The 27,216-nt window shown below is 41.5% G+C and overlaps 1 protein-coding gene across 2 annotated transcripts in view; it reads right to left on the reverse strand.

Annotated features, from left to right (window-relative positions):
* The window catches only part of celsr3 (cadherin, EGF LAG seven-pass G-type receptor 3), a 283,146-nt gene that overhangs the window by 57,903 nt on the left and 198,027 nt on the right, over positions 1-27,216 (reverse strand). For both annotated transcript variants that reach the window (XM_061974323.1, XM_061974314.1), the window contains 5 exons: positions 13,432-13,627; positions 7,291-7,494; positions 7,041-7,218; positions 6,783-6,950; positions 142-268 (listed from right to left, as the gene is read on the reverse strand). In XM_061974323.1, coding sequence (XP_061830307.1) covers positions 142-268; positions 6,783-6,950; positions 7,041-7,218; positions 7,291-7,494; positions 13,432-13,627 — 873 coding nt within the window. The remainder of the gene's footprint in view (positions 1-141; positions 269-6,782; positions 6,951-7,040; positions 7,219-7,290; positions 7,495-13,431; positions 13,628-27,216) is intronic.

Genomic DNA, 27,216 nt, shown 5'->3' on the forward strand with positions numbered 1-27,216 from the left:
GAGGTCACCTGAAAGCTCGTACTATTGTCCAACAAGAAAATAATAGTTATGGATGACCACACCATATTTCATTGGGTATTTTATGAAATGCACTCATACATGTCAATACTCTTAAAAAAGTCATAATGCAATTGTACAAACCTCTCTGTGGGAACTGTCCATCAGCACCCCGAAAGTACCCAGCCTTTGACACTGACAGCGGACATGCGAGGTGTTCCTATACACCACCGTGCAGTCCCTCACCGTCCAACAACCTCCTATCGCACACCTGCAGGGACACACAACATCAGCCCAAGAACATCAAAATAGACGGGTGTCAAAGTCAAGGCTCGAATGAATGAATGATCTGTGGCCCCCGGGATGATATTTGATTAGTATTAGAACCGGCCCGCAGGCCACAACCGCCTGCTGTTGTTTTGCACGCACCAATACTCCATCAGTGTTGACGCTAGGAATTTTCAAAAGGGGTCCCAGGTGTTAGAATAATTTGATCTAAGTTATCACAAAAACTTTGTGTTTCAATGAGTTCCCAGCGAGAAGCAAAAACATGTCTTTGAACCTACCAAGAAGAAGGCTTGTAAAGCTCCACTGTGTAGGGGGAAAGCAACATGAAGGTATTCTGTTTTCTTTCATGTATTGTAATCAACAGAAAGAGATTGTTTTAACACATGGACTACAAAGCAAAGAGAAGGCAGGATCTGCCCAAGTTCCAGACACCACTTTTTTAAACTCTTTCACGAACCTCTTTTTTGAAGTCTTTTACAAACCTTTCTTTGAACTGTTTTATGACCTTTTCTTTTGAACTGTTCTGTAACCAAAGGCAACGCTGTTTACGACCCACTTCCCTTTGGAAGCAGCTGTTGCCATGTGGTCAGGGAAAGTCCGAATAAAGGAGGAGGCGTACAATCTTTCGCCAGAGCGTGCTGGAGACTGTACAAGAGTACAGACCAGACGTTTCTCCTCAAATTGAGCCAAATTTAATTCTGTCTCTGCTTGATTCTTTGCTTCTTGTCCTGTTTAATAGATGTCATCAGTGTTTGAACCTGACACCAGGGACTCCATCAAGTCATAAAAATGGGGTCCCACTTTTTTGTAGCCGTTTTGAAAAGAAATGATAAATATATGCATTATCCTGTTATATCTCACATTCTATATTGTGTTTTGGAAAAAAGTTGTCATAAACATTACTTAATTCATAAAAAAATAAATAAAAAAAAAATAAATTTGTATGCATATGTAAACGTATTCAGTTATAAACATTAATTCACATTCTTCTTTCCTTCATGGATCTAAACTTTACCGTTTATTTTTTCCTATATTTTTAGCGTAATATTTTCAGAATGTGTTTTTTCTATTTTTGGCCAAAGTAAGACAAAGAAAACAATCTGAAGTTGTCTTTATTTTATAGTTTTAATGCCATGATTTTAATAGTCCGGCCCGCGTGTGCACAGATTTTCCTCCATGCAACCCCTGAGCTAAAATGAGTTTGACACCCCTGAAATAGACTGTATACCACATGACTGCAATAAAGGTAGGGATGTACCGATCCATCTGCCACCGATACGCTCCCATTTTCTGGAGTGTATGTGATCGCCATTGCCGATTATTGCATTTTATCTCCTATGGCTGAGACTGTATTTTGTTAGACCACCACAAGCCGCTAGCAACTAATTATGTGCCGCTATTCTGAGCTAAAAATAATAATCAACTCAATTTTGGCAAATAAACTGCATTTCTTTGTATCTTGAGTATTATTATCTTTATTGTTAACACTGAAGGACAAAGCTGAACATATCACACAGGGAAAGAGAATAAGGAACTACCGTATTTTTCAGAGTATAAGTCGCACCGGAGTATAAGTCGCACCTGCCGAAAATGCATAATAAAGAAGGAAAAAAACATATATAAATCGCACTATGAAAAAAACTGCGACTTATAGTCGGAAAAATACGGTAGTTTAAACTTTAAATATTGTGTTGATATTGATAAACTGTCCATAGTACACACCATATTTTTCTTTTTAAATGTACAGTTAATAAATGGTGCTTGGTATCGTCATCGGTATCGGCCGATCTCATTCATGGATGATCGTTATCAGAGTTGGCAGCATAAAACCCTGAGTAATTTTACGATACTAAAATATGAATAATGTATTCATGCAAATATAAGACCATCCTAAATATAAGACAACTTCTCCTTTTTGTCATGCCTGTGTAATCATGTTTTGTTTTGTTATTGGACTCTTTAGTTTCTGGCTTTTCACTCCCTTGTCTTGTTTCCATGGTTACCCATTAGTTTCACCTGTTCCACGTTTGGACTCATTGTGCACTCTTGTTTGTCACCATAGCAACCCATTAGTTTTCACCTGCCCTCACGACTCACGCACCTGTCTTTAATCATGTCACTATTATTTAAACCCATTGTTGCCAGGAAGTCTCCCTGGCGACATCATACCCCTGTCACACTCTGTTTGTTTACCTCTGCGTACTTCATGCCCTGTCCAAGTAAGTTTTTTCGATTCATGCCACAGTTAGCGACTTTTGTTCCTGTCCTTAGTTTTTTGCCCTCGTGCAAGTATTGGTTTCATTTGTCAAGTTTGTACTTCCGCTTTGTGCGCGCCTTTAGTTTGTTCTTTTTGTTATAGTAAAATTAAATATGTCTTCACCTTCACGCCATGTCTGGTCCAAATGTTCATTTGCACCACGGGAGAACAAACCACACCATAGTCCAAGTCTTGACACTTTTTAAGAAGAAAGGCATTCAAAACAAACCAAAAAAATGCTATTTTTGGTTTTGGTTTTCACTAAAACATCCATCCATCCATTTTCTACAGCTTGTCCCTTTTGGGGTCGCAGGGGGTGCTGGAGCCTATCTCAGCTACATTCGGGCGGAAGGCGGGGTACACCCCTGGACAAGTCGCCACCTCATGGCAGGTCCAACAGAGAGAGAAATAGGTCAGTATTTTTAAAGTATATGATAAAATAGAGACCTGTTTGTTTAATAAGTGTCAGAATGTTCCCAAAGAAGACAATTTAATTAGGTGACATGACGTCATCGCATCCCGGCTGTTTGACACAACTGCCGAACAAAAACATGACGGGGAAAATCCCTCAAATAAATAGTAAATTAGGAAAGAAAGTCAGAATATTTCATGATTGCTCAACAGTCGTTTGATGTCTGCAGTGAGGGAGGAAGAACAACAGGCACAAGATGGTGATAATGCACCCACGAGCAAGGAAAGTCATACATCAACAGAGATGTTTATAGGTATTAATAGAGATGTTTATGGGTATTAAGTCACCAGAAAACTTCCATAACTCTTGTACTGTATTGACCCAAATATACAGTAAAACACCCCCTACCTTTCAGGTCTGTTTTAGAGAAAGAAGGGCAAAATTACATTTTTAAAATCAAATATTCAGTATCAAGTATACTTCTTAGTTGCTAGTCGCTATGTCATTGATCATCCTTGTTTAAAAATCTACATCGTGAATTCGCTACCTTGCCAACAATCTTTGAGGCCCTTTTTTCAGTGTGTCTCTTTGTCACAGCTGCATTTTTCTAGGTGTGTGAGTGACAGGAAGAAAAGCTTTGACTGCTAGTTTACATTTAACCCTTGTGTAATGTTCATATTGTTGTTACCCAGACAGCGTTTGTGGGTCTGATGGACCCGTTGCATTTTTGTGGCTTTTAATGCCTCACAATCAAACACTTTTATGTTAAAATACTGAACAGATGTTTATTGGGATAAGGCAGGGGTCGGCAACCCGCGGCTCCGGAGCCGCATGCGGCTCTTTGATCACTCTGATGCGGCTCAGCAGCTTACTTGCTGAACCCCCCCAATTTTCACGTGAGACTTCCGGATTTCAGTGCCTCTCGCAGAAAACTCCCGGGATTAATATTCACCGATTTTCACCCTTACAGCTATAATAAGGGCGTGCCATGATGGTACAACATTTGGCGCCCTCTACAATCTGTATTAACAGCGTGCCAGCCCAACACTTGTTATACTATATACATCTTCTGCTTGCACACGTACGTGACAGCAAGGCATACTTGGTCAACAGCCACACAGGTTACACTGACGGTGACCATATAAAACAACTTTAACACTCTTACTAATAATGCGCCACACTTTGAACCAAAACCAAACAAGAATGACAAACACATTTCGGGAGAACATCTGCACCTTAACACAACATAAACACAACAGAACAAACACCCAGAATCCCATGCAGCCCTGACTCTTCCGGGCTACATTATACACCCCTGCTACCACCAAACCCCGCCCCCACCCCAAGCCTGCTCCCTCACACATCAACCCCCCCTCTCTGTGAGTCGGTTGAGGTGGGCGGGGTTTGGTAGCGGGGATGTATAATGTATCCTGGAAGAGTCAGGGCTGCATGGGATTCTGGGTGTTTGTTCTGTTGTGTTTATGTTGTGTTACGGTGCAGAGGTTCTCCCGAAATGTGTTTGTCATTCTTGTTTGGTGTGGGTTCACAGTGTGGCGCATTATTAGTAAGAGTGTTAAAGTTTTTTTTATACCGCCACCGTCAGTGTAACCTGTGTGGTTGTTGAGCAAGTATGCCTTGCTGTCACCTACGTGAGCAAGCGGAAGCCTCATACAACATGTAGCTGATCAGGCACGCTGGTTGCAATGGGTGCTGTACCATCACGGCACGCATGACGCTGACAAGCGCTATTCATTTAAAACCCGCGTGCCGCACCAGCTTAAAAATTCCCTATAAAGGTGTGGGCAGCGTGTCTGAGACCCCTGGTTTATGCATAGCACAAAGCAAAAAAAAAACTTTGTATACAGTGTTATTTCATTTAAAATTTCAAAAATGTTTGCGGCTCCCATTGTTTTCTATAATTTGTGAAACTGGTCAAAATGGCTCTTTGACTGGTAAAGGTTGCCGACCCCTGGGATAAGGTAAACATCTGTTCAGTATTTTAACATAAAAGTGTTTGATTGTGAGGCATTAAAAGCCACAAAATGCAACGGGTCCATCAGACCCGCAAACGCTGGGTGAGTAACAACAATATGAACGTTGCAGGGAAAATGTATCTGCCAGTTTCTGCATCCCACAGGGATTCTTCATTTGTGTTTATGCACCTGCCGTTCCCACACAAGGCTGCCACATTGTTTGTCAACACGGTCTGCTCTCATTTTCTCGCACATTTGACCCTCTGATGTTCTGTGTACCTACACTCTGTCCTCCTCCTGTCTAGGCCTGCTGTGTGTGTGTGTGTGTGTGGTGTACACAGAACATCAATTTCCACACTTCTATAAGCCCCGGGTCTAGTGGACCCGGACATCTTATATGTAATAGAAATGTGTAGGGGGGGTGTATGGTGTGTGGTCATTAAAGGCCTACTGAAATGTGATTTTCTTATTTAAACGGGGATAGCAGGTCCATTCTATGTGTCATACTTGATCATTTCGCGATATTGCCATATTTTTGCTGAAAGGATTTAGTAGAGAACATCGACGATAAAGTTTGCAACTTTTGGTCGCTGATAAAAAGGCCTTGCCTGTACCGGAAGTATCAGACGATATGCGCGTGACGTCACAGGTTGTGGAGCTCCTCACATCCGCACATTGTTTACAATCATGGCCACCAGCAGCGAGAGCGATTCGGACCGAGAAAGCGACGATTTCCCCATTAATTTGAGCGAGGATGAAAGATTTGTGGATGAGGAAAGTGAGAGTGAAGGACTAGAGGGCAGTGGGAGCGATTCAGATAGGGAAGATGCTGTGAGAGGCGGGTGGGACCTGATATTCAGCTGGGAATGACTAAAACAGTAAATAAACACAAAACATATATATACTCTATTAGCCACAACACAACCAGGCTTATATTTAATATGCCACAAATTAATCCCGCATAACAAACACCTCCCCCCTCCCGTCCATATAACCCGCCAATACAACTCAAACACCTGCACAACACACTCAATCCCACAGCCCAAAGTACCGTTCACCTCCCCAAAGTTCATACAGCATTTCCCCAAAGTCCCCATGCACATAGCGGCACGCACGTACGCGGAAGCGATCAAATGTTTGGAAGCCGCAGCTGCATGCGTACTCACGGTACCGCGTCTGCGTATCCTCAAAGTTCTCCTGGTAAGAGTCTCTGTTGTCCCAGTTCTCCACAGGCCAATGGTAAAGCTTGACTGTCATCTTTCGGGAATGTAAACAATGAAACACCGGCTGTGTTATCCGGCACAACACCTGCCGCAATACACTGCTTCCCACCTACAGCTTTCTTCTTTGCTGTCTCCATTGTTCATTGAACAAATTGCAAAAGATTCACCAACACAGATGTCCAGAATACTGTGGAATTTTGCGATGAAAACAGACGACTTAATAGCTGGCCACCATGCTGTCCCAAAATGTCCTCTACAATCCGTGACGTCACGCGCAGGCGTCATCATACCGAGACGTTTTCAGCAGGATATTTCGCGCGAAATTTAAAATTGCACTTTAGTATGCTAACCCGGCCGTATTGGCATGTGTTGCAATGTTAAGATTTCATCATTGATATATAAACTATCAGACTGCGTGGTCGGTAGTAGTGGGTTTCAGTAGGCCTTTAAATATGTATTCTGATATATGTTCTTCACAGAAAATGAGCCAAAGTCAGTGAGTCTCACTTTGAAAAATAAATTAATTGTATCATTTTTATTTTAATAAAAAATGACAACGGGTCCCACAAACCACCACACACGGGTATGGTTTAACTAAATCATATAATTGGGTCGGTAGGGTGTGTACTCACTGGCTGCTGTGGTTCCATTGGACACACAGCGGCTTGCTGCGATTGGCCGTCTCCAGGAGCTTGAACTCCAGTAGGATGGGCTGGTCCAAATGTCCGCCCACGAACGTCTGGTTGTTGTAAACAGAGATGGTGACCACTGGGGAGTTCATCACGGGGTGTCTGGGAAGCCTGGAAGACGGGGTATGAGGTTACAGTATCTGATTCATACGTCCAAGTGATGAGTTTCGGATACGACTATAGCATCTGTGTAGTCCTCACCTCACTCCTCGCCTGTCCGTGTGATACTTGGGAGGCAGCGCTCCGCCCAGACTTCGATAGATCAGCAAAATGACGATAGAGATGGGCGGCTCAGGCGCGGCAAGCGTGCGCCTGGCTGCTGTGTATTCACTGGTCTGATTGGCCGAGATGCTGACTGGGGGTTGAACAGGAGGGATGTCTGAGAAGGAGAAGTTATACTCAGCATGTTCTCCAGCCAGCACTCTATGTACTCTTAGGTGTGTACTCTCACAATCTTTCTCCAGTTCTTTTTCCTTGCGCTCCTTCTCCTTCCAGCTGTGTTGCTGCTGTTGTCGTTGTGGCACCAGGGCAGCAGGGGGCAGCACCACGTGGGTGTAGGGATCCCAGACGTTCTGACTGCGAAACAGCGAGGTGTGGTAACGCGGGAAGCGTCGCCGCACGTGGGTGTGGTTCTCCACTCGGTCCAGATTCATCACTGAAACGCAGAAAAAGACGACAGATACAATTACGATATTGCTTCAAAAGGAAGAGTCACCACCTTCAGAGTCTTTCAAGTAAGATGTCCATTTGGTACAAAAAACCATCAAACAACCATCCGGAATAGACGGAATAGAAATTGAAAGAGTAAATAAAACCAAATTTCTTGGTATATTGATTGATGATAGATTGAACTGGAAGTCCATGTAAAAAATATACAACATAAAGTAGCAAGAAACACGTCAATAATGAATAAAGCAAAACATGTTCTAGACCAATAATCACTTCATATTCTCTACACTGCAAAAACTGAAATCTAAGTAAGATGAAATATCTCAAATAATAAGTGATATTTGTTTATTTTCTGTCTGACAAGATAATCCGTCTCACTAAGCAGATTTTATGTTAGAGTGTTTTACTTGTTTTAAAGGGGAACATTATCACCAGACCTATGTAAGCGTCAATATATACCTTGATGTTGCAGAAAAAAGACCTTTTTTTTTTTTAACCGATTTCCGAATTCTAAATGGGTGAATTTTGGCGAATTAAACGCCTTTCTATTATTCGCTCTTGGAGCGATGACGTCACAACGTGACGTCACATCGAGAAGCAATCCGCCATTTTCTCAAACACATTACAAACTCCGAATCAAATCAGCTCTGTTATTTTCCGTTTTTTTCGACTGTTTTCCGTACCTTGGAGACATCATGCCTCGTCGGTGTGTTGTCGGAGGGTGTAACAACACGAACAGGGACGGATTCAAGTTGCACCAGTGGCCCAAAGATGCGAAAGTGGCAAGGAATTGGACGAAATTTGTTCAAATTACGAGGGTGTGGGGAAAGCCGACGAAAATGGTCAGTCGTTTGTTCCGCACACTTTACAGACGAAAGCTATGCTACGACAGAGATGGCAAGAATGTGTGGATATCCTGCGACACTCAAAGAAGATGCATTTCCAACGATAAAGTCAAAGAAATCTGCCGCCAGACCCCCATTGAATCTGCCGGAGTGTGTGAGCAATTCAGGGACAAAGGACCTCGGTAGCACGGCAAGCAATGGCGGCAGTTTGTTCCCGCAGACGAGCGAGCTAAACCCCCTGGATGTCTTGGCTCACACCGTCCCTTATGCCACCGAAGATGATCCCCCTGGCCTGCTGACATCAACTCCAAAACTGGACAGATCAGCTTTCAGGAAAAGAGAGCGGATGAAGGTATGTCTACAGAATATATTAATTGATGAAAACTTTATTCATTACTCGCGGTTTTACGTAAATTATTATACATAAACTGTGTTTACCAATAATTTAGCTTAAAAACATTACAACACTTAAAAACAAACACATACCAATCGTTGATTAGAAGGCGATCGCCAAATTCGTCCTCGCTTTCTCCCGTGTCGCTGGCTGTCGTGTCGTTTTCATCGGTTTCGCTTGCATACGGTTCAAACCGATATGGCTCAATATCTTCAGTTTCTTCTTCAATTTCGCTTAAGCCGCTGAAATCCGAGTCTGAATCCAAGCTAATGTCGCTATAGCTTGCTGTTCTATCCGCCATGCTTGTTTGTGTTGGCTTCACTATGTGACGTCACAGGAAAATGGACGGGTGTATATAACGATGGTTAAAATCAGGCACTTTGAAGCTTTTTTTAGGGATATTGCGTGGTGTGTAAAATTTGGAAAAAAACTTCGAAAAATAAAATAAGCCACTGGGAACTGATTTTTAATGGTTTTAACCCTTCTGAAATTTTGATGATGTTCCCTTTAAGTGTTTTGGTCCTAAATGATCTCAGTAAGATATGACAGCTTGTTGCTGAGATTTGATGACCTATATTGAGTAAAACATGCTTGAAACTACAAACCCCGTTTCCATATGAGTTGGGAAATTGTGTTAGATGTAAATACAAACGGAATACAATGATTTGCAAATCATTTTCAACCCATATTCAGTTGAATATGCTACAAAGACAACATATTTTGATGTTCAAACTGATAAACTTTTTTTTTTCTGCAAATAATCATTAACTTTAGAATTAGATGCCAGCAACCCGTGACAAAGAAGTTGGGAATAAATACTGATAAAGTTGAGGAATGTTCATCAAACACTTATTTGGAACATCCCACAGGTGAACAGGCAAATTGGGAACAGGTGGGTGCCATGATTGGGTATAAAAACAGCTTCCCAAAAAATGCTCAGTCTTTCACAAGAAAGGATGGGGCGAGGTACGCCCCTTTGTCCACAACTGCGTAAGCAAATTGTCAAACAGTTTAAGAACAACGTTTCTCAAAGTGCAATTGCAGGAAATTTAGGGATTTCAACATCTACGGTCCATAATATCATCAAAAGGTTCAGAGAATCTGGAGAAATCACTCCACGTAAGCGGCATGGCCGGTAACCGACATTGAATGACCGTGACCTTCGATCCCTCAGACGGCACTGTATCAAAAACCGACATCAATCTCTAAAGGATATCACCACATGGGCTCAGGGACACTTCAGAAAACCACTGTCACTAAATACAGTTGGTCGCTACATCTGTAAGTGCAAGTTAAAGCTCTACTATGCAAAGCGAAAGCCATTTATCAACAACATCCGGAAACGCCGCCGGCTTCTCTGAGCCCGACATCATCTAAGATGGACTCATGCAAAGTGGAAAAGTGTTCTGTGGTCTGACGAGTCCACATTTCAAATTGTTTTTGGTAATATTCAAAATCGTGTCATGCGGACCGAAGGGGAAGCGAACCATCCAGACTGTTATCGACGCAAAGTTGAAAGGCCAGCATCTGTGATGGTATGAGGGTGCATTAGTGCCCAAGGCATGGGTAACTTACACATCTGTGAAGGCACCATTAATGCTGAAAGGTACATACAGGTTTTGGAACAACATATGCTGCCATCTAAGCGCCGTCTTTTTCATGGACGCCCCTGCTTGTTTCAGCAAGACAATGCCAAGCCACATTCAGCACGTGTTACAACAGCGTGGCTTCGTAAAAGAAGAGTGTGGGTACTTTCCTGGCCCGCCTGCAGTCCAGACCTGTCTCCCATCGAAAATGTGTGGCGCATTATGAAGCGTAAAATACGACAGCGGAGACCCCAGACTGTTGAACGACTGAAGCTCTACATAAAACAAGAATGGGAAAGAATTCCACTTTCAAAGCTTCAACAATTAGTTTCCTCAGTTCCCAATCGTTTATTGAGTGTTGTTAAAAGAAAAGGTGATGTAACACAGTGGTGAACATGCCTTTTCCCAACTACTTTGGCACGTGTTGCAGCCATGAAATTCTAAGTTAATTATTATTTGCAAAAAAAATAAATAAAGTTTATGAGTTTGAACATCAAATATGTTGTCTTTGTTGTGCATTCAATTGAATATGGGTTGAAAATGATTTGCAAATCATTGTATTCCGTTTATATTTACATCTAACACACTTTCCCAACTCATATAGAAACGGGGTTTGTAATAAAACAGCTGTTTATTCATTTTGGGAGTGAACAGAGTTGTCAGAACGCTGGTTTGTAGTCTATTAATAAAGTTTGACTGACCTATCTGACTGTTTTGTTGACATTCCCTTTAGCGCAGCTCCATCTAATGGATGCATAACGTAACCCCAGCCTCTACTGTAGCGTCTATTCTATGCGCCTTATAATGCGGTGCACCTTATGTATGAACAAAGTTTTAAGATAGGCCATTCATTGAAGGTGCGCCTTATAGTACGGAAAATACGGTATATGTAATTAGAAGACTTAAAACAAAAATATGCAAACAGAGGAAAGCTGCTGTAGGTTTTTTTTTAAAGTTATTCATTATCACCCATCCTCTCTATAGAGGCGCTATAGCTCGGTTGGTAGAGTGGCCGTGCCGGCAACTTGAAGGTTCCACGTTTGATCTCCGCCAAGACACTTTACCCACCAGCTCCCAATGCCACCCACACTGGTTTAAATGTAACTTAGATATTGGGTTCACTATGTAAAAGCGCTTTGAGTCACTAAAGAAAAGTGCTATATAAATATAATTCACTATAGTGTTCTTTAATCAAATTCAATTCTGAGCAAAGTGTGCTTTTCTTTGAGTCTTTGGAGCCTTGCATTGCAGTAATTTCATACATCAACCATCAGTGTCTCCTTCTATGATGTGTTGTGTGTGTTTGGCAGCTTTCGTGGGTATCTACTCCAGGCTTTGTGCATGTTCTGGAAGCATTAGTTCCTCTGAATGAACTGATTGTGAATGATTAAGTGTGACTTATGTGTAGCGTTATGTGTTACTCTCTACTCACCAATAGGGATGTCCCGTACCAGGTTTTTGCACTTCCGATCCGATACCGATATTGTTTTTGCACTTCCGATCCGATACCGATACTGACCGATAATGGCCTATCCGAGCATGTATTAAAGTTTAAAGTTATTTAGCCTACTTAGTTGTCAGAATCATGTTGAAAAGGGTTTTAGTACTCTTGATAACAACTAGCCAGCTGAATTAGGGGAGTTTGAATAATACACAATGGTTGGTAACAAGAAACTGACCTGTTTATTCAAGGATAAACACAAAATAGACAAAATTATACATGACAAACAGAAATGGCATCATTGAACTAGGGCTGGGCGATATGGCCTTTTTTTAATATTGCGATATTTTAAGGCCATATTGCGATACACAATATATATCTCCATATTTTGCCTTAGCCTTGAATGAACACTTGATGCATATAATCACAGCAGTATGATGATTCTATGTGTTTTGATTGATTGATTGAGACTTTTATTAGTAGGTTGCACAGTGAAGTACATATTCCGTACAATTGACCACTAAATGGTAACACCCGAATAAGTTTTTCAACTTGTTTAAGTCGGGGTCCACTTAAATTGATTCATGATACAGATATATACTATCAGATATATACTATCATCATAATACAGTCATCACACAAGATAATCACATTGAATTATTTACATTATTTATAATCCAGGGTGTGGAGGGGGGCGCCGGATGTAAGTGTCAAAAAGACAGCCAAAAGAGTTTGATATGAGAATAAATCTAAAGTTAAAATATAGGGTAGAAATGCACCCATTTGCAGGAAATGTAGTCTTGATTTTCAAAATTGTCTTTCAAGGCTTGCATGTCTACATTAAAACATTCTTCTTTATACTGCATTAATATATGCTACTTTTAAACTTTCATGCAGAGAAGGAAATCACAACTAAAGAAATCACTAATTTTTTTATACGGTGTTGATGTGGAAATTTTTGCCTCTGCATTTTGATGGTGTGGACGTGTGACACCGAATGGAGATAAGCGTCTCGACAGACGTCACAATATTTGAACAATGATGACGAAAACTGTTTTCTCTGTCGTGTCCGTGTGTCGAAAATTGTTATGCGCTTATTTTTTTATTTGATTTTGTGCGTGGCATAGATTTGCTCTGCGCAGAGGACGCTTAAACAGTGCGCAATTGCACAGGCGAGCACCTTAGAGGGAGCGTTGCTCGCACGGCTGCGCTAGCATCACAGCTAACGTTAGCCATGCTGCTACCTCTCTGCTCGGGGAGGACGTATACGTATGTGACGTATGACGTGACAGTATGTGACGTATGACGTGACAGTATGTGACGTGTGTAAGAAGGTGCACTTGCTGTCTGTGAGAGGGAGACACAGGAAAGAATGAGAAGAGCCTGTCGTGTAATGCCAGCAGCTAAAAGCAACTGCGTGAGAATTCACAGACCTGTGGATGTGTTGAAGGTGTGCTGGAAAATGCGGAACGGAAATTACGGAGCAGCAGAAAAGTGGAATGTATTATTCAAATCGGTGCGTTGGAAAACACGGACCGGAGTTTTTTTTTAAACTGGATCTGGATCGGCATTTTCCCATGCCTTGCCGATACGCAATTTTTGGCAAATATCGGCAGCCGATCCGATCCAAATATCGGATCGGGACATCCCTACTCACCAATGTTAGGAGATACGAGTGCCACAGGGTTGAGGTAGGTGAGCTTCATGTTCTGAGCCAGATTCTGCGTATACTGCCCCAGCAATTCCGTCAGCTCCGAAGGACCGCCAGGAATGTGGTTCTGAGCCTGGGCGAGGGCCCGCCAGAGCCCCTCCGTTCCGGGACCCAGCAATACGCTGCAGCCCCGCAGGATGTTCTAAAAAATAAAAAATAAATTTTTTAATAATTTAGTTGGAAAAGAAACATGAACAAGAAAGCAAACAAGACAATCGTCTTTGTTTTATAGAAACTTTTGTCATAAAGCTGCTCCATGTACCTACGCTCCCACATACATACACAAATACAGTACATATTTACATACTCAAAGTTCGTACATCCACACGCACATTCACTGTACAAACATACACATACTGTACATACACTCTCACTGTACAAACATACATATACACATACTGTACATATACATTCACTGTACAAACATACATATAAACATACTGTACATATACATTCACTGTACAAACATACATATACACATTCTGTACATATACATTCACTGTACAAACATACATATACACATTCTGTACAAACATACATATACACATACTGTACATATACATTCACTGTACAAACATACATATAAACATACTGTACATATACATTCACTGTACAAACATACATATACACATACTGTACATATACATTCACTGTACAAACATACATATACACATTCTGTACAAACATACATATACACATACTGTACATATACCGTCGCTGTACAAACATACATATACACATACTGTACATATACCGTCGCTGTACAAACATACATATACACATACTGTACATATACATTCACTGTACAAACACATATACACATACTGTACATATACAAGTACATATGCATACATACACTCATGCACATAACCACGTTTCATCAAACAAATATTAACATTGTTGCCCTAGGGCAGGGGTCGGCAACCCAAAATGTTGAAAGAGCCATATTGGACCAAAAATACAAAAACACATTTGTCTGGAGCCGCAAAAAATTAAAAGCCATATTACATACAGATAGTGTGTCATGAGATATACATTGAATTAAGAGGACTTAAAGGAAACTAAATGACCTCAAATGTAGCTACAAATGAGGCATAATGATGCAATATGTACATATCGCTAGCCTAAATAGCATCGATTAGCTCAAGGTCATGCAGTGACCAAATATGTCTGATTAGCACTCTACACATGTCAATAACATCGACAAAACTCACCTTTGTACATTCATGCACAAAGTTAAAAGTTTGGTGGACAAAATGAGACAGAAAAAGGATAAAACACGTCCTAGGAAGTCGGAGAAAGTTATATATGTAAACAAACTAAGGTGAGTTCAAGGACCGCCAAAATTAGTAGGACAAAACGGCGCTCGCTAAATACTCGAATCAGTGAAGCATGTGTAATATAAACAGTGTGATTTATAACAATTAGGGAGGTTTGTGTCATGTTTGTCCTCCTACAGAAAACATACTAAAACAAAAAATATTTTTTTTCCCCCTCATCTTTTTCCATTTTTCATACATTTTTAAAAACGCTCCAGAGAGCCACTAGGGCGGCGCTAAAGAGCCGTCTAGAGCCGCGGGTTGCCGACCCCCGCCCTAGGGTAAACTGGGTAACACATGGCACACTGACAAAGCTTAACCTACTGTTACTATAACAATCTACAAGGTTAATATAGGTTGCTTCTCTTTCTTCCCCTCCATTTTTCGGCATTATTTTGTATCTCTAGTTATTGCTATGTTGCATTTGAACAACTGCATTGTTGATAATAGAGGTAAATTATTGGTATTGTTCAGTGACGTGCAGTCAGGGGAGGCAGGTGAGGCAGTGCCTCACGTGCCATCATGGAAAGAAAAAAAATGTAAAAAGAAAATAAATTAATTAAATTGTTATATGTATCCAGTGATTATACTATAAAGTTATTTTTCATTTAACTTCACCAGTTTTAGATTATTTTTATTCAAAATCACAGAATTTTCACATTTGCTGTTCAAATACTGAGAAGAGACTTGCAGTGAGTCAGCAGCCAGCTGAGCCTCACCATGGATTGCGCAATGACTCGGCTAACTGCTGGTCTGCTGTGCAGTGAGACCGTATTGCTAAATTAATTATATTATACATTTCCATAGTTTAGTTAGCTGAGGTATATAATGTACAGTGTATTTTGTCAACAACTGTATGTGTGTAACGTATTTCTTGTGCGGAGCAATCATAAAACGGCTGCAAAGACGCACTGTGTGAGGCACACAGTTCTCCCGCCTCATGGTGGTAGAGGGCGCTAGTGATCCCAGGGAGCATTCTTGCGACTACTCGGCTGTAGAATAAGTGACAACAAGCTAGCAATACTCTGACTCGCCACACTGGGAGATCAAAACTGTATTTATAACAAACATGGCATTTTTATTAGAGTAAACCAGCGTTTGTGGGTGTGTTTTGTCAGATGCAAAAAATATTGTTTAATTGCTTGCAATAACATTAAATCAAATGAATGTGTCTGCCAATATGGATGATTATAAACTGTATCCAAGATGAAATACTTCTCTAAACTGGACTTTAAAGGGGAACATTATCACCAGACCTATGTATGCATCAATATATACCTTGATGTTGCAGAAAAAAGACCATATATTTTTTTAACCGATTTCCAAACTCTAAATGGGTGAATTTTGGCGAATTAAACGCCTTTCTAGTATTCGCTCTCGGAGCGATGACGTTGTGACGTCACATCGGGAAGCAATCCGCCATTTTCTCAAACACCGAGCCAAATCAGCTCTGTTATTTTCCGTTTTTTCGACTGTTTTCCGTACCTTGGAGACATCATGCCTCGTCGGTGTGTTGTCGGAGGGTGTAACAACACGAACAGGGACGGATTCAAGTTGCACCAGTGGCCCAAAGATGCGAAAGTGGCAAGAAATTGGACGTTTGTTCCGCACACTTTACCGACGAAAGCTATGCTACGACAGAGATGGCAAGAATGTGTGGATATCCTGCGACACTCAAAGCAGATGCATTTCCAACGATAAAGTCAAAGAAATCTGCCGCCAGACCCCCATTGAATCTGCCGGAGTGTGTGAGCAATTCAGGGACAAAGGACCTCGGTAGCACGGCAAGCAATGGCGGCAGTTTGTTCCCGCAGACGAGCGAGCTAAACCCCCTGGATGTCTTGGCTCACACCGCTTCTACCGTCCCTTAAGCCACCAAAGATGATCAAGAGAAGAATATCGACCCTAGCTTCCCTGGCCTGCTGACATCAACTCCAAAACTGGACAGATCAGCTTTCAGGAAAAGAGAGCGGATGAGGTTATGTCTACAGAATATATTAATTGATGAAAATTGGGCTGTCTGCACTCTCAAAGTGCATGTTGTTGCCAAATGTATTTCATATGCTGTAAACCTAGTTCATAGTTGTTAGTTTCCTTTAATGCCAAACAAACACATACCAATCGTTGGTTAGAAGGCGATCGCCGAATTCGTCCTCGCTTTCTCCCGTGTCGCTGGCTGTCGTGTCGTTTTCGTCGGTTTCGCTTGCATACGGGTTCAAACCGATATGGCTCAATAGCTTCAGTTTCTTCTTCAATTTCGTTTTCGCTACCTGCCTCCACACTACAACCATCCGTTTCAATACATGCGTAATCTGTTGAATCGCTTAAGCCGCTGAAATCCGAGTCTGAATCCGAGCTAATGTCGCTATAGCTTGCTGTTCTTTCCGCCATGTTTGTTTGTGTTGGCTTCACTATGTGACGTCACAGGAAAATGGACGGGTGTATATAACGATGGTTAAAATCAGGCACTTTGAAGCTTTTTTTAGGGATATTGCGTGATGGGTAAAATTTTGAAAAAAAACTTTGAAAAATAAAATAAGCCACTGGGAACTGATTTTTAATGGTTTTAACCCTTCTGAAATTGTGATAATGTTCCCCTTTAAGACAAAATGAATGTGATCATACAAAGTAGGTTTTCACGGAGGATAGCTATTGCTGCTTCAGATACAAGTACAGAAAGGGAACATACACTCACAATACTTGATTTATTTTGTTAAAACCAAACTTTATCAAATACTTTTTGGACCTATTTATCATATCATAATATCATTATGATAATGTTTTTATGAAAGCAAATAAATCCCTTCTTTTTCTTGTTATTCTAATGTGCAACATAATGATTAGAGCTACACATATGAATTTAAGTAAAATAAATAAATAAATAAAAACTCCAAAAGTATCTTTGCCTCACCTGGTGTATAGTTCACCGCACGTCACTGGTATTGTTCATTATCAATAGCGTGGATTTCTATTGGTGTTTGTATTGATCCATTTGTAGTGTAATAATGCTCATTGTCATTTCTGTATTATTATTTATTTCGCTAACTGCTTCTTTGCTATCACTTTTACCATCATATTTGTACATGTCATATTTGCTGATGTTGCTCTATTGTTGTTTTTGTCTCTCTGTCTTATCCCCCTCTTGTCCCCACAATTTCCCCCTCTGTCTTCCTTTTTTTCTCTTCCCAACCCCTCCTGCTACAGCCCGGCTGCACCAAATGATAATATAAATACATTTAATAAAGTCAAATACAAATAAGGCAACAAGAGAAGTATCCTACACTTCCCTTTTGTAAAGTACAGCCAATATGGGCATCTACATCAACTATATGATTTGCCTGAGAAGCTGGATAGGACAAAAAAATAAAAAAATAAAAAATAAAGCTACTCCAGGGTCACTAAAGGTTCGCAGACACCTGAGACGACTAAAGAAAGTATGAGACCAGACAAATGCCTTTTGTCTTGATGGGATTGTGATTTTGTTTGTAGACCTTTTGGACCACAGAGAGTAGGAAAGAGTGTGAGAAGCACCAGATCTAATAAACTTCTGCAGCCTCACGATGCTCATGGGAGAAGACAAGTAAGACAGCCTATTGAGCGCAGTGGAGGAGGAAAACTAATGGACTGGAAATGAAGACAAAGGTGGGCTGAATATGTTTGCAAATGGGTGACAAGAAGGAAACCGGGAGGAATGCGATGGTATTTTCCTCTCGCTTGTGTCCAAAAATGTTTTGTTTTTTTAAGAACCAGAAGAGACACTTAAATGTTACACGTAAGACCATTTTAACCCAATCATAAGCCAGTAGGACATGTCTGTAATGTCATCTGGTGTAACACCTTCCCTACCTACCTTCACAAATTAGAATCCATGCAAAAGAAAATCATACGGGCCCTGTCATGGTCCAAGTTTAATGCCCCCACTCGACATCTATTCCATAATTATCATCTCTTAAGACTGACAGAGTTCAATATTTATCAAAATGCTTGTTTAACCTATCAAGTCATCCACAGGCTGAATCTTAGGCTCTGTAGCTTGGTTCCTATCTACCATCCCCAGCATGCCCACAACACTCGTAACTTAGATCTGATATCAGGGAAACATCGTTTACTGGATTGTACCGCTCGAAGTGTTGTATGCAGGGGACCAAAGATTTGGAACCAGCTTAATGAGAGCCTAAGATGCTGTATCCATTCTCCAACTTCAAAAAGAAACTGAAAACTTACCTATTAACCACCTATATTTAATGCCTCATGTGGGGTAGACTACTGTTGGGTTTTGCATGGTTGAATGAATGTATGTATGTATGTATGTGTATGCTTGTTTAGTACTATTATCTTGTGTTAATCATATAGCGTTGTTTTTTGTTGTTGTTGTTGTGCTTGCTACCATGTTTCATCATTCCATGTATATACTGTCCTCTGGACCCCCTGTCAAAAGCTTCTTCTAGCTTATTTGGGGGACCCTTTCACGTACCAACATCTTTAAATGATGATATTTCACTACTATTGTAATTGTTATATGGTATTGTGAATAAACTTGAAACATGATCCTATAAAACATTACAATGAATCAAATTCAGTCCGACAAGCCCTAATGGTAAAGTATTGTTCAAAATAAAAATCTTGAATCCAGCTGGTGGAAAATGGTGCAAAAGTAATCACTTGCACTGCAAAAACTGAAATCTAAGTAAGATGAAATATCTCAAATAAGGGTGATATTTGCTTATTTTCTGTCTAATAAGATAATTCTTCTCACTAAGCAGATTTTATGTTAGAGTGTTTTACTTGTTTTAGGTTTTGGTCCTAAATGATCTCAGTAAGATATTACAGCTTGTTGCTGAGATTTGATGACCTATATTGAGTAAAACATGCTTGAAACTAGAATATCAAGTGTTGCAAAGCTGTGTCATCAACACTCACAAGTATAAAACTACCTTTCTAAAGTAATTAATTTCTTATTTCAAGCATGAAATAAAAAATCATGATTTTGACACAATTGTGTCTCATAATTAAAACAGATGACAGCCAAATGGACTTTTATGTTTTATTTTCAATGAAACAATAGAAAATGCGTACTCATATAGTAGTACAGTTGGCACAGTACAGTAAACTGACAGTTAATATTTAAACATTTAAACAATTTTGAACGGAAATAGTTCATGCACATTCAGATAAATTCTTCAAAATCACAATTAAACATTTTTTGGCCGGGGGCCGGGCTGTATATATGCGCACTAATTGACTGAAAGAGCACGCACTTGGCGCGATGATGTCATGTTATCGATGGAAAAATGCATTTTTAGACAATATGATTAGGAGACCCCGAGAGTAACAAACGGTTGCCTTGTTGCCTTTCCATTAAGAACAATAAATTAGTTTTTAGTATAAGTTTGCCAGTTTCAAGAAATGTAATGTCGAGCGCATATCATTACGTCAAGATAATGGCACTAGCATTTACTTCATTTAAGAGGGTCTGCAAGAGGGTTCACTCCCTCGCCCCATCCTTGTTTGTGAATGACTGAGCATTTCATGGAATCTACTTTTATACCCAATCATGGCACCCACCTGTTCCCAATTTACCTGTTCACCTGTGGGATGTTCCAAATAAGTGTTTGATGAGCATTCCTCAACTTTATCAGTATTTATTGCCACCTTTCCCAACTTCTTTGTCACGTGTTGCTGGCATCAAATTCTAAAGTTAATGATTATTTGCCAAAAAAAAAAATATGTTTATCAGTTTGAACATCAAATATGTTGTCTTTGTAGCATATTCAACTGAATATGGGTTGAAAATGATTTGCAAATCATTGTATTCAGTTTATATTTACATCTAACACAATTTCCCAACTCATATGGAAACGGGGTTTGTAGAACAACTTTAAAGTCAATCTGCATAAGTTCTCTTTATAGTTGTATGACAGTTTAAAATATTAAAATGTTACTTATTGAGTAAAATAATTTAATGGAGGGTTTTTTTACACTCCAATAATTTCGATGAGAAATGTTTTCGAATTTAGAACAACGTGAAAGCCAACGGAACAGTTTGTTTGAATTTGAGTTTACACTGAACCTAAATTTCCAGTACTGCAAATCTATCAAAATGTGTTTTCTAAATATATAATCACTCTGCTGTCAAAGGAAGGCCTGATACCTGTGGGTTTTCATTTTGCTCACTATGGGATGTGAGCTGGGTTGCCATGACAACTGTAGTCTCTATCGATCATTTAGGGTAATAAAAACCGTTTTGGACTGATGATTGTCAGTGCAAAACGAATGATCAAATCCCTCTTTGTTCTGATGGCATCTTCCTTCTATTGTTTCATTTCTTCAGCTGGAATTACACAGAGGAATCAGGACATCCAATATGTGTCCATTAACATGCATATTATTTTTTTGTTAGTGTTTTATTGCAGGCAGCGTTCCCTTCTGAAAGGAATGTTCTGTTTCTTAAACAATTAACTGTGTTTGTGTAAAAAGAATAAAGATTTAGGAGAACATATGTGCGCACTGATGTGTTGCCTCAGTGTATGAATAAATCTTCAGTAATTACAGAAGACACTGATGAGATGATGACACGATATCCTATAGTACTGTCAGTTTCTATAGCAACATATCTGTGGAGGCAAAACAATGACTGAGCCACTTCCAGCAATGCAGAGGGTAGTCACAGCTGCCGCCGGAAAGAAGAAGCCAAAAATCCGCCGTTATTGAAAGAAAAAATAAATTCCAGTTCCAATTCCAAAAATGAATATGGAATTAAATCTCATAAATGAGATGAAACTGCACAGCTTGTGCAGAAGACGGCCTTCAACAAGCATCCACTCTCATTGGAGGAATATTTGCAGAAAGATTGCATGGCTGAAAGGTCTGTTAGCGTGCCCAAATTCCATCTTGCCGAGGAAGAATTACATTTCCGCTTCCTCATATCGGGTAAAATGAGGCTCTGTTAATACGGCAAGATGACATTTGCAATATTAGATGAGTGCATCGCCATAGCAACACCGCCCATAGAAGTATATCATGCCAAACTGCTGTTGCACGCACATCTGTGACACAGAGCTTTACTGACAACCCCATGTTTGCATTATCATTGTAACGGCAGTAATCCTTTTGTGATGCTCAAATCACACCAAATTGACCGCATTGACATGGATTAAAAATGCTCTCTTTAATCTATTATTTCATGCAACAATCAGATTGGGGAGGGTACAATCGGCACGGTTCACAATGCCAGCAGGCGCCAATTGTCAAGTGTTGAATTTTATAACGCGTTTACATATTCTCTAAGGGTGTAACGGTACACAAAAATTTCCGTTCGGTACGTACCTCGGTTTAGAGGTCACGGTTCGCTTCATTTTCAGTACAGTAAGAAAACAACAAAATATACATTTTCTGGTTTTTTATCTACCAACATTTGTAAACAATGGCTTTATCCTTTTAAAGGGGAACATTATCACAATTTCAGAAGGGTTAAAACCATTAAAAATCAGTTCCCAGTGGCTTATTTTATTTTTCGAAGTTTTTTTAAAATTTTTACCCATCATGCAATATCCCTATAAAAAAGCTTCAAAGTGCCTGATTTTAACCATCGTTATATACACCCGTCCATTTGAAGCCAACACAAACAAACATGGCGGAAAGAACAGCAAGCTATAGCGACATTAGCTCGGATTCAGACTCGGATTTCAGCGGCTTAAGCGATTCAACAGATTACGAATGTATTGCAACGGATGGTTGTAGTGTGGAGGCAGGTAGCGAAAACGAAATTGAAGAAGAAACTGAAGCTATTGAGCCATATCGGTTTGAACCGTATGCAAGCGAAACCGACGAAAACGACACGACAGCCAGCGACACGGGAGAAAGCGAGGACAAATTCGGCGATCGCCTTCTAACCAACGATTGGTATGTGTTTGTTTGGCATTAAAGGAAACTAACAACTATGAACTAGGTTTACAGCATATGAAATACATTTGGCAACAACATGCACTTTGAGAGTGCAGACAGCCTATTTCAGGCGCGCTAAGAACAAATATTTTTCCACGATTTTAGCACTCAGGTTAACCATACCTAAATAGACACAAAATACTGCATTACACAAGACTACCCGAATGTACTTGAATGATTGAAAAAAATAAATGTTTTTAAGCTAAATTATTGGTAAACACAGTTTATGTATAATAATTTACGTAAAACCGCGAGTAATGAATAAAGTTTTCATCAATTAATATATTCTGTAGACATACCCTCATCCGCTCTCTTTTCCTGAAAGCTGATCTGTCCAGTTTTGGAGTTGATGTCAGCAGGCCAGGGAAGCCAAGGTCGATATTCTTCTCCTGATCATCTTCGGTGGCATAAGGGACGGTTGCCATCTCTGTCGTAGCATAGCTTTCGTCGGTAAAGTGTGCGGAACAAACGACTGACCATTTCGTCGGCTTTCCCCACACCCTCGTATTTTGAACAAATTTCGTCCAATTTCTTGCCACTTTCGCATCTTTGGGCCACTAGTGCAACTTGAATCCGTCCCTGTTCGTGTTGTTACACCCTCCGACAACACACCGAGGAAAGTGAGAAAATGGCGGATTGCTTCCCGATGTGACGTCACAACGCTCCGAGAGCGAATAATAGAAAGGCGTTTAATTCGCCAAAATTCACCCATTTAGAGTTCGGAAATCGGTAAAAAATATATATGGTCTTTTTTCTGCAACATCAAGGTATATATTGACGCTTACATAGGTCTGGTGATAATGTTCCCCTTTAACATTGCTTTAAAATAGCTGTGTGTGTGATGGATGTGAGTCACCACTAGGCTGATCAGTGCAACAGCAGGCAGTCATGAATGCTAAGCATAACAATAACATACATATACACACAGGGTCCCTTGCCAGGGTTAATGTGGTCAACATATATAAAATAAAAACTAAATAAGATAAGGCTCAGAATTGGTTTCTTAACAAAACCTTTCTACATATAAAGTGCAACATTTCCACATATAAAGTGCAACATTTAACTGCTTCAAGTTGTTGCTCGGATTAAATAAAATGACAAAACTTTTCTTCTACATATAAAAAGTGCAACATTAAACAGTTTCAAGTCAACTCAGCCTCGGATTAATGTTTCTTCCCCCCCAAAGGGGAACATTACAATTTCAGAAGGGTTAAAACCATTAAAAATCAGTTCCCAGTGGCTTATTTTATTTTTCGAAGTTTTTTTTCAAAATTTTACCCATCACGCAATATCCCTAAAAAAAGCTTCACAGTGCCTGATTTTAACCATCGTTATATACACCCGTCCATTTTCCTGTGACGTCACATAGTGATGCCAATACAAACAAACATGGCGAGGTATAGCGACATTAGCTCGGATTCAGACTCGGATTTCAGCGGCTTAAGCGATTCAACAGATTACGCATGTATTGAAACGGATGGTTGTAGTGTGGAGGCAGGTAGCGAAAATGAAATTGAAGAAGAAACTGAAGCTATTGAGCCATATCGGTTTGAACCGTATGCGACATCGACAATGACACGACATTCAGCAACACGGGAGAAAGCGAGGACGAATTCGGCGATCGCCTTCTAACCAACGATTGGTATGTGTTTGTTTGGCATTAAAGGAAACTAACAACTATGAACTAGCTTTACAGCATATGAAATACATTTGGCAACAACATGCACTTTGAGAGTGCAGACAGCCCAATTTTCCATCAATTAATATATTCTGTAGACATACCCTCATCCGCTCTCATTTCCTGGGGGTCTGGCGGCAGATTTCTTTGACTTTATCGTTGGAAATGCATCTGCTTTGCGTGTCGCAGGATATCCACACATTCTTGCCATCTCTGTCGTAGCATAGCTTTCGTCGGTAAAGTGTGCGGAACAAACGTCCAATTTCTTGCCACTTTCGCATCTTTGGGCCACTGGTGCAACTTGAATCCGTCCCTGTTCGTGTTGTTACACCCTCCGACAACACACCGACGAGGCATGATGTTTCCAAGGTACGGAAAACAGTCGAAAAAATGGAAAATAACAGAGCTGATTTGACTCGGTGTTTGTAACGTCCATCCATCTTCTTCCGCTTATCCGAGGTCAGGTCGCGGGGGCAGCAGCCTAAGCAGGGAAGCCCAGACTTCCCTCTCCCCAGCCACTTCGTCCAGCTCTTCCTGTGGGACCCCGATGCGTTCCCAGGCCAGCCGGGAGACATAGTCTTCCCAACGTGTCCTGGGTCTTCCCCGCGGCCTCCCACCGGTCGGACGTGCCCTAAACACCTCCCTAGGGAGGCGTTCGGGTGGCATCCTAACCAGATGCCCGAACCACCTCATCTGGCTCCTCTCGATGTGGAGGAGCAGCGGCTTTACTTTGAGCTCCCCCCGGATGGCAGAGCTTCTCACCCTATCTAAGGGAGAGCCCCGCCACCCGGCGGAGGAAACTCATTTCGGCCGCTTGTACCCGCGATCTTGTCCTTTCGGTCATAACCCAAAGCTCATGACCATAGGTGAGGATGGGAACGTAGATCGACCGGTAAATTGAGAGCTTTGCCTTCCGGCTCAGCTCCTTCTTCACCACAACGGATCAAAACAGCGTCCGCATTACTGAAGACGCCGCACCGATCCGCCTGTCGATCTCACGATCCACTCTTCCCTCACTCGTGAACAAGACTCCGAGGTACTTGAATTCCTCCACTTGGGGCAAGATCTCCTCCCCAACCCGGAGATGGCACTCCACCCTTTTCCGGGCGAGAACCATGGACTCGGACTTGGAGGTGCTGATTCTCATCCCAGTCGCTTCACACTCGGCTGCGAACCGATCCAGTGAGAGCTGAAGATCCTGGCCAGATGAAGCCATCAGGACCACATCATCTGCAAAAAGCAGAGACCTAATCCTGCAGCCACCAAACCAGATCCCCTCAACGCCTTGACTGCGCCTAGAAATTCTGTCCATAAAAGTTATGAACAGAATCGGTGACAAAGGGCAGCCTTGGCGGAGTCCAACCCTCACTGGAAACGTGTCTGACTTACTGCCGGCAATGCGGACCAAGCTCTGACACTGATCATACAGGGAGCGGACTGCCACAATCAGACAGTCCGATACCCCGTACTCTCTGAGCACTCTCCACAAAACTTCCCGAGGGACACGGTCGAATGCCTTCTCCAAGTCCACAAAACACATGTAGACTGGTTGGGCAAACTCCCATGCACCCTCAAGGACCCTGCGGAGAGTATAGAGCTGGTCCACAGTTCCACGACCAGGACGAAAACCACACTGTTGTTTGTAATGTGTTTGAGAAAATGGCGTATTGCTTCCCGATGTGACGTCACGTTGTGACGCCATCGCTCCGAGAGCGAATAATAGAAAGGCGTTTAATTCGCCAAAATTCACCCATTTAGAGTTCGGAAATCGGTTAAAAAAATATATGGTCTTTTTTCTGCAACATCAAGGTATATATTGACGCTTACATAGGTCAGGCGATAATGTTCCCCTTTAACCCTGGTGACTTTCACTTAATTGTCATGTTTTTTGCCAGAAAAATCAGACCTGCTTGCAGTTACGTCTCCAGCTGTGGAAAATACCCTTTCGCTGGGCACGGAGGTAGCAGGTATGGCGAGGTAATGCCTGGCTAACTTGGCAGTAAGAGGATATATGGGCTCATTGTTCTTCCACCATAGAAGTGGGTCTTCTCCGCCAAGGCTGCCCTTTGTCACCGATTCTGTTCATAACTTTTATGGACAGAATTTCTAGGCGCAGTCAAGGCGTTGAGGGGATCTGGTTTGGTGGCTGCAGGATTAGGTTTCTGCTATTTGCAGATGATGTGGTCCTGATGGCTTCATCTGGCCAGGATCTTCAGCTCTCACTGGATCGGTTCGCAGCCGAGTGTGAAGCGACTGGGATGAGAATCAGCACCTCCAAGTCCGAGTCCATGGTTCTCACCCGGGAAAGGGTGGATTGCCATCTCCAAGTTGGGGAGGATATCTTGCCCCATGTGGAGGAGTTCAAGTACCTCGGAGTCTTGCTCACGAGTGGAAGAAGAGTGGCTCGTGAGATCGACAGGCGGATCGGTGCGGCGTCTTCAGTAATGCGGACACTGTATCGATCCGTTGTGGTGAAGAAGGAGCTGAGCCGGAAGGCAAAGCTCTCAATTTCCCGGTCGATCTACGTTCCCATCCTCACCTATGGTCATGAGCTTTGGGTTATGACCGAAAGGACAAGATCACGGGTACAAGCGGCCGAAATGAGTTTCCTCCGCCGGGTGGCGGGGCTCTTCCTTCGAGATAGGGGGAGAAGCTCTGTCATTCGGGGGGAGCTCAGAGTAAAGCCGCTGCTCCTCCACATCGAGAGGAGCCAGATGAGGTGGTTCGGGCATCTGTTCAGGATGCCACCCGAACGCCTCCCTAGGGGGGGAAGACCCAGGACACATTGGG

Source organism: Nerophis lumbriciformis, linkage group LG01, assembly GCF_033978685.3.
Source record: "Nerophis lumbriciformis linkage group LG01, RoL_Nlum_v2.1, whole genome shotgun sequence".
NCBI lineage: Eukaryota > Metazoa > Chordata > Actinopteri > Syngnathiformes > Syngnathidae > Nerophis > Nerophis lumbriciformis.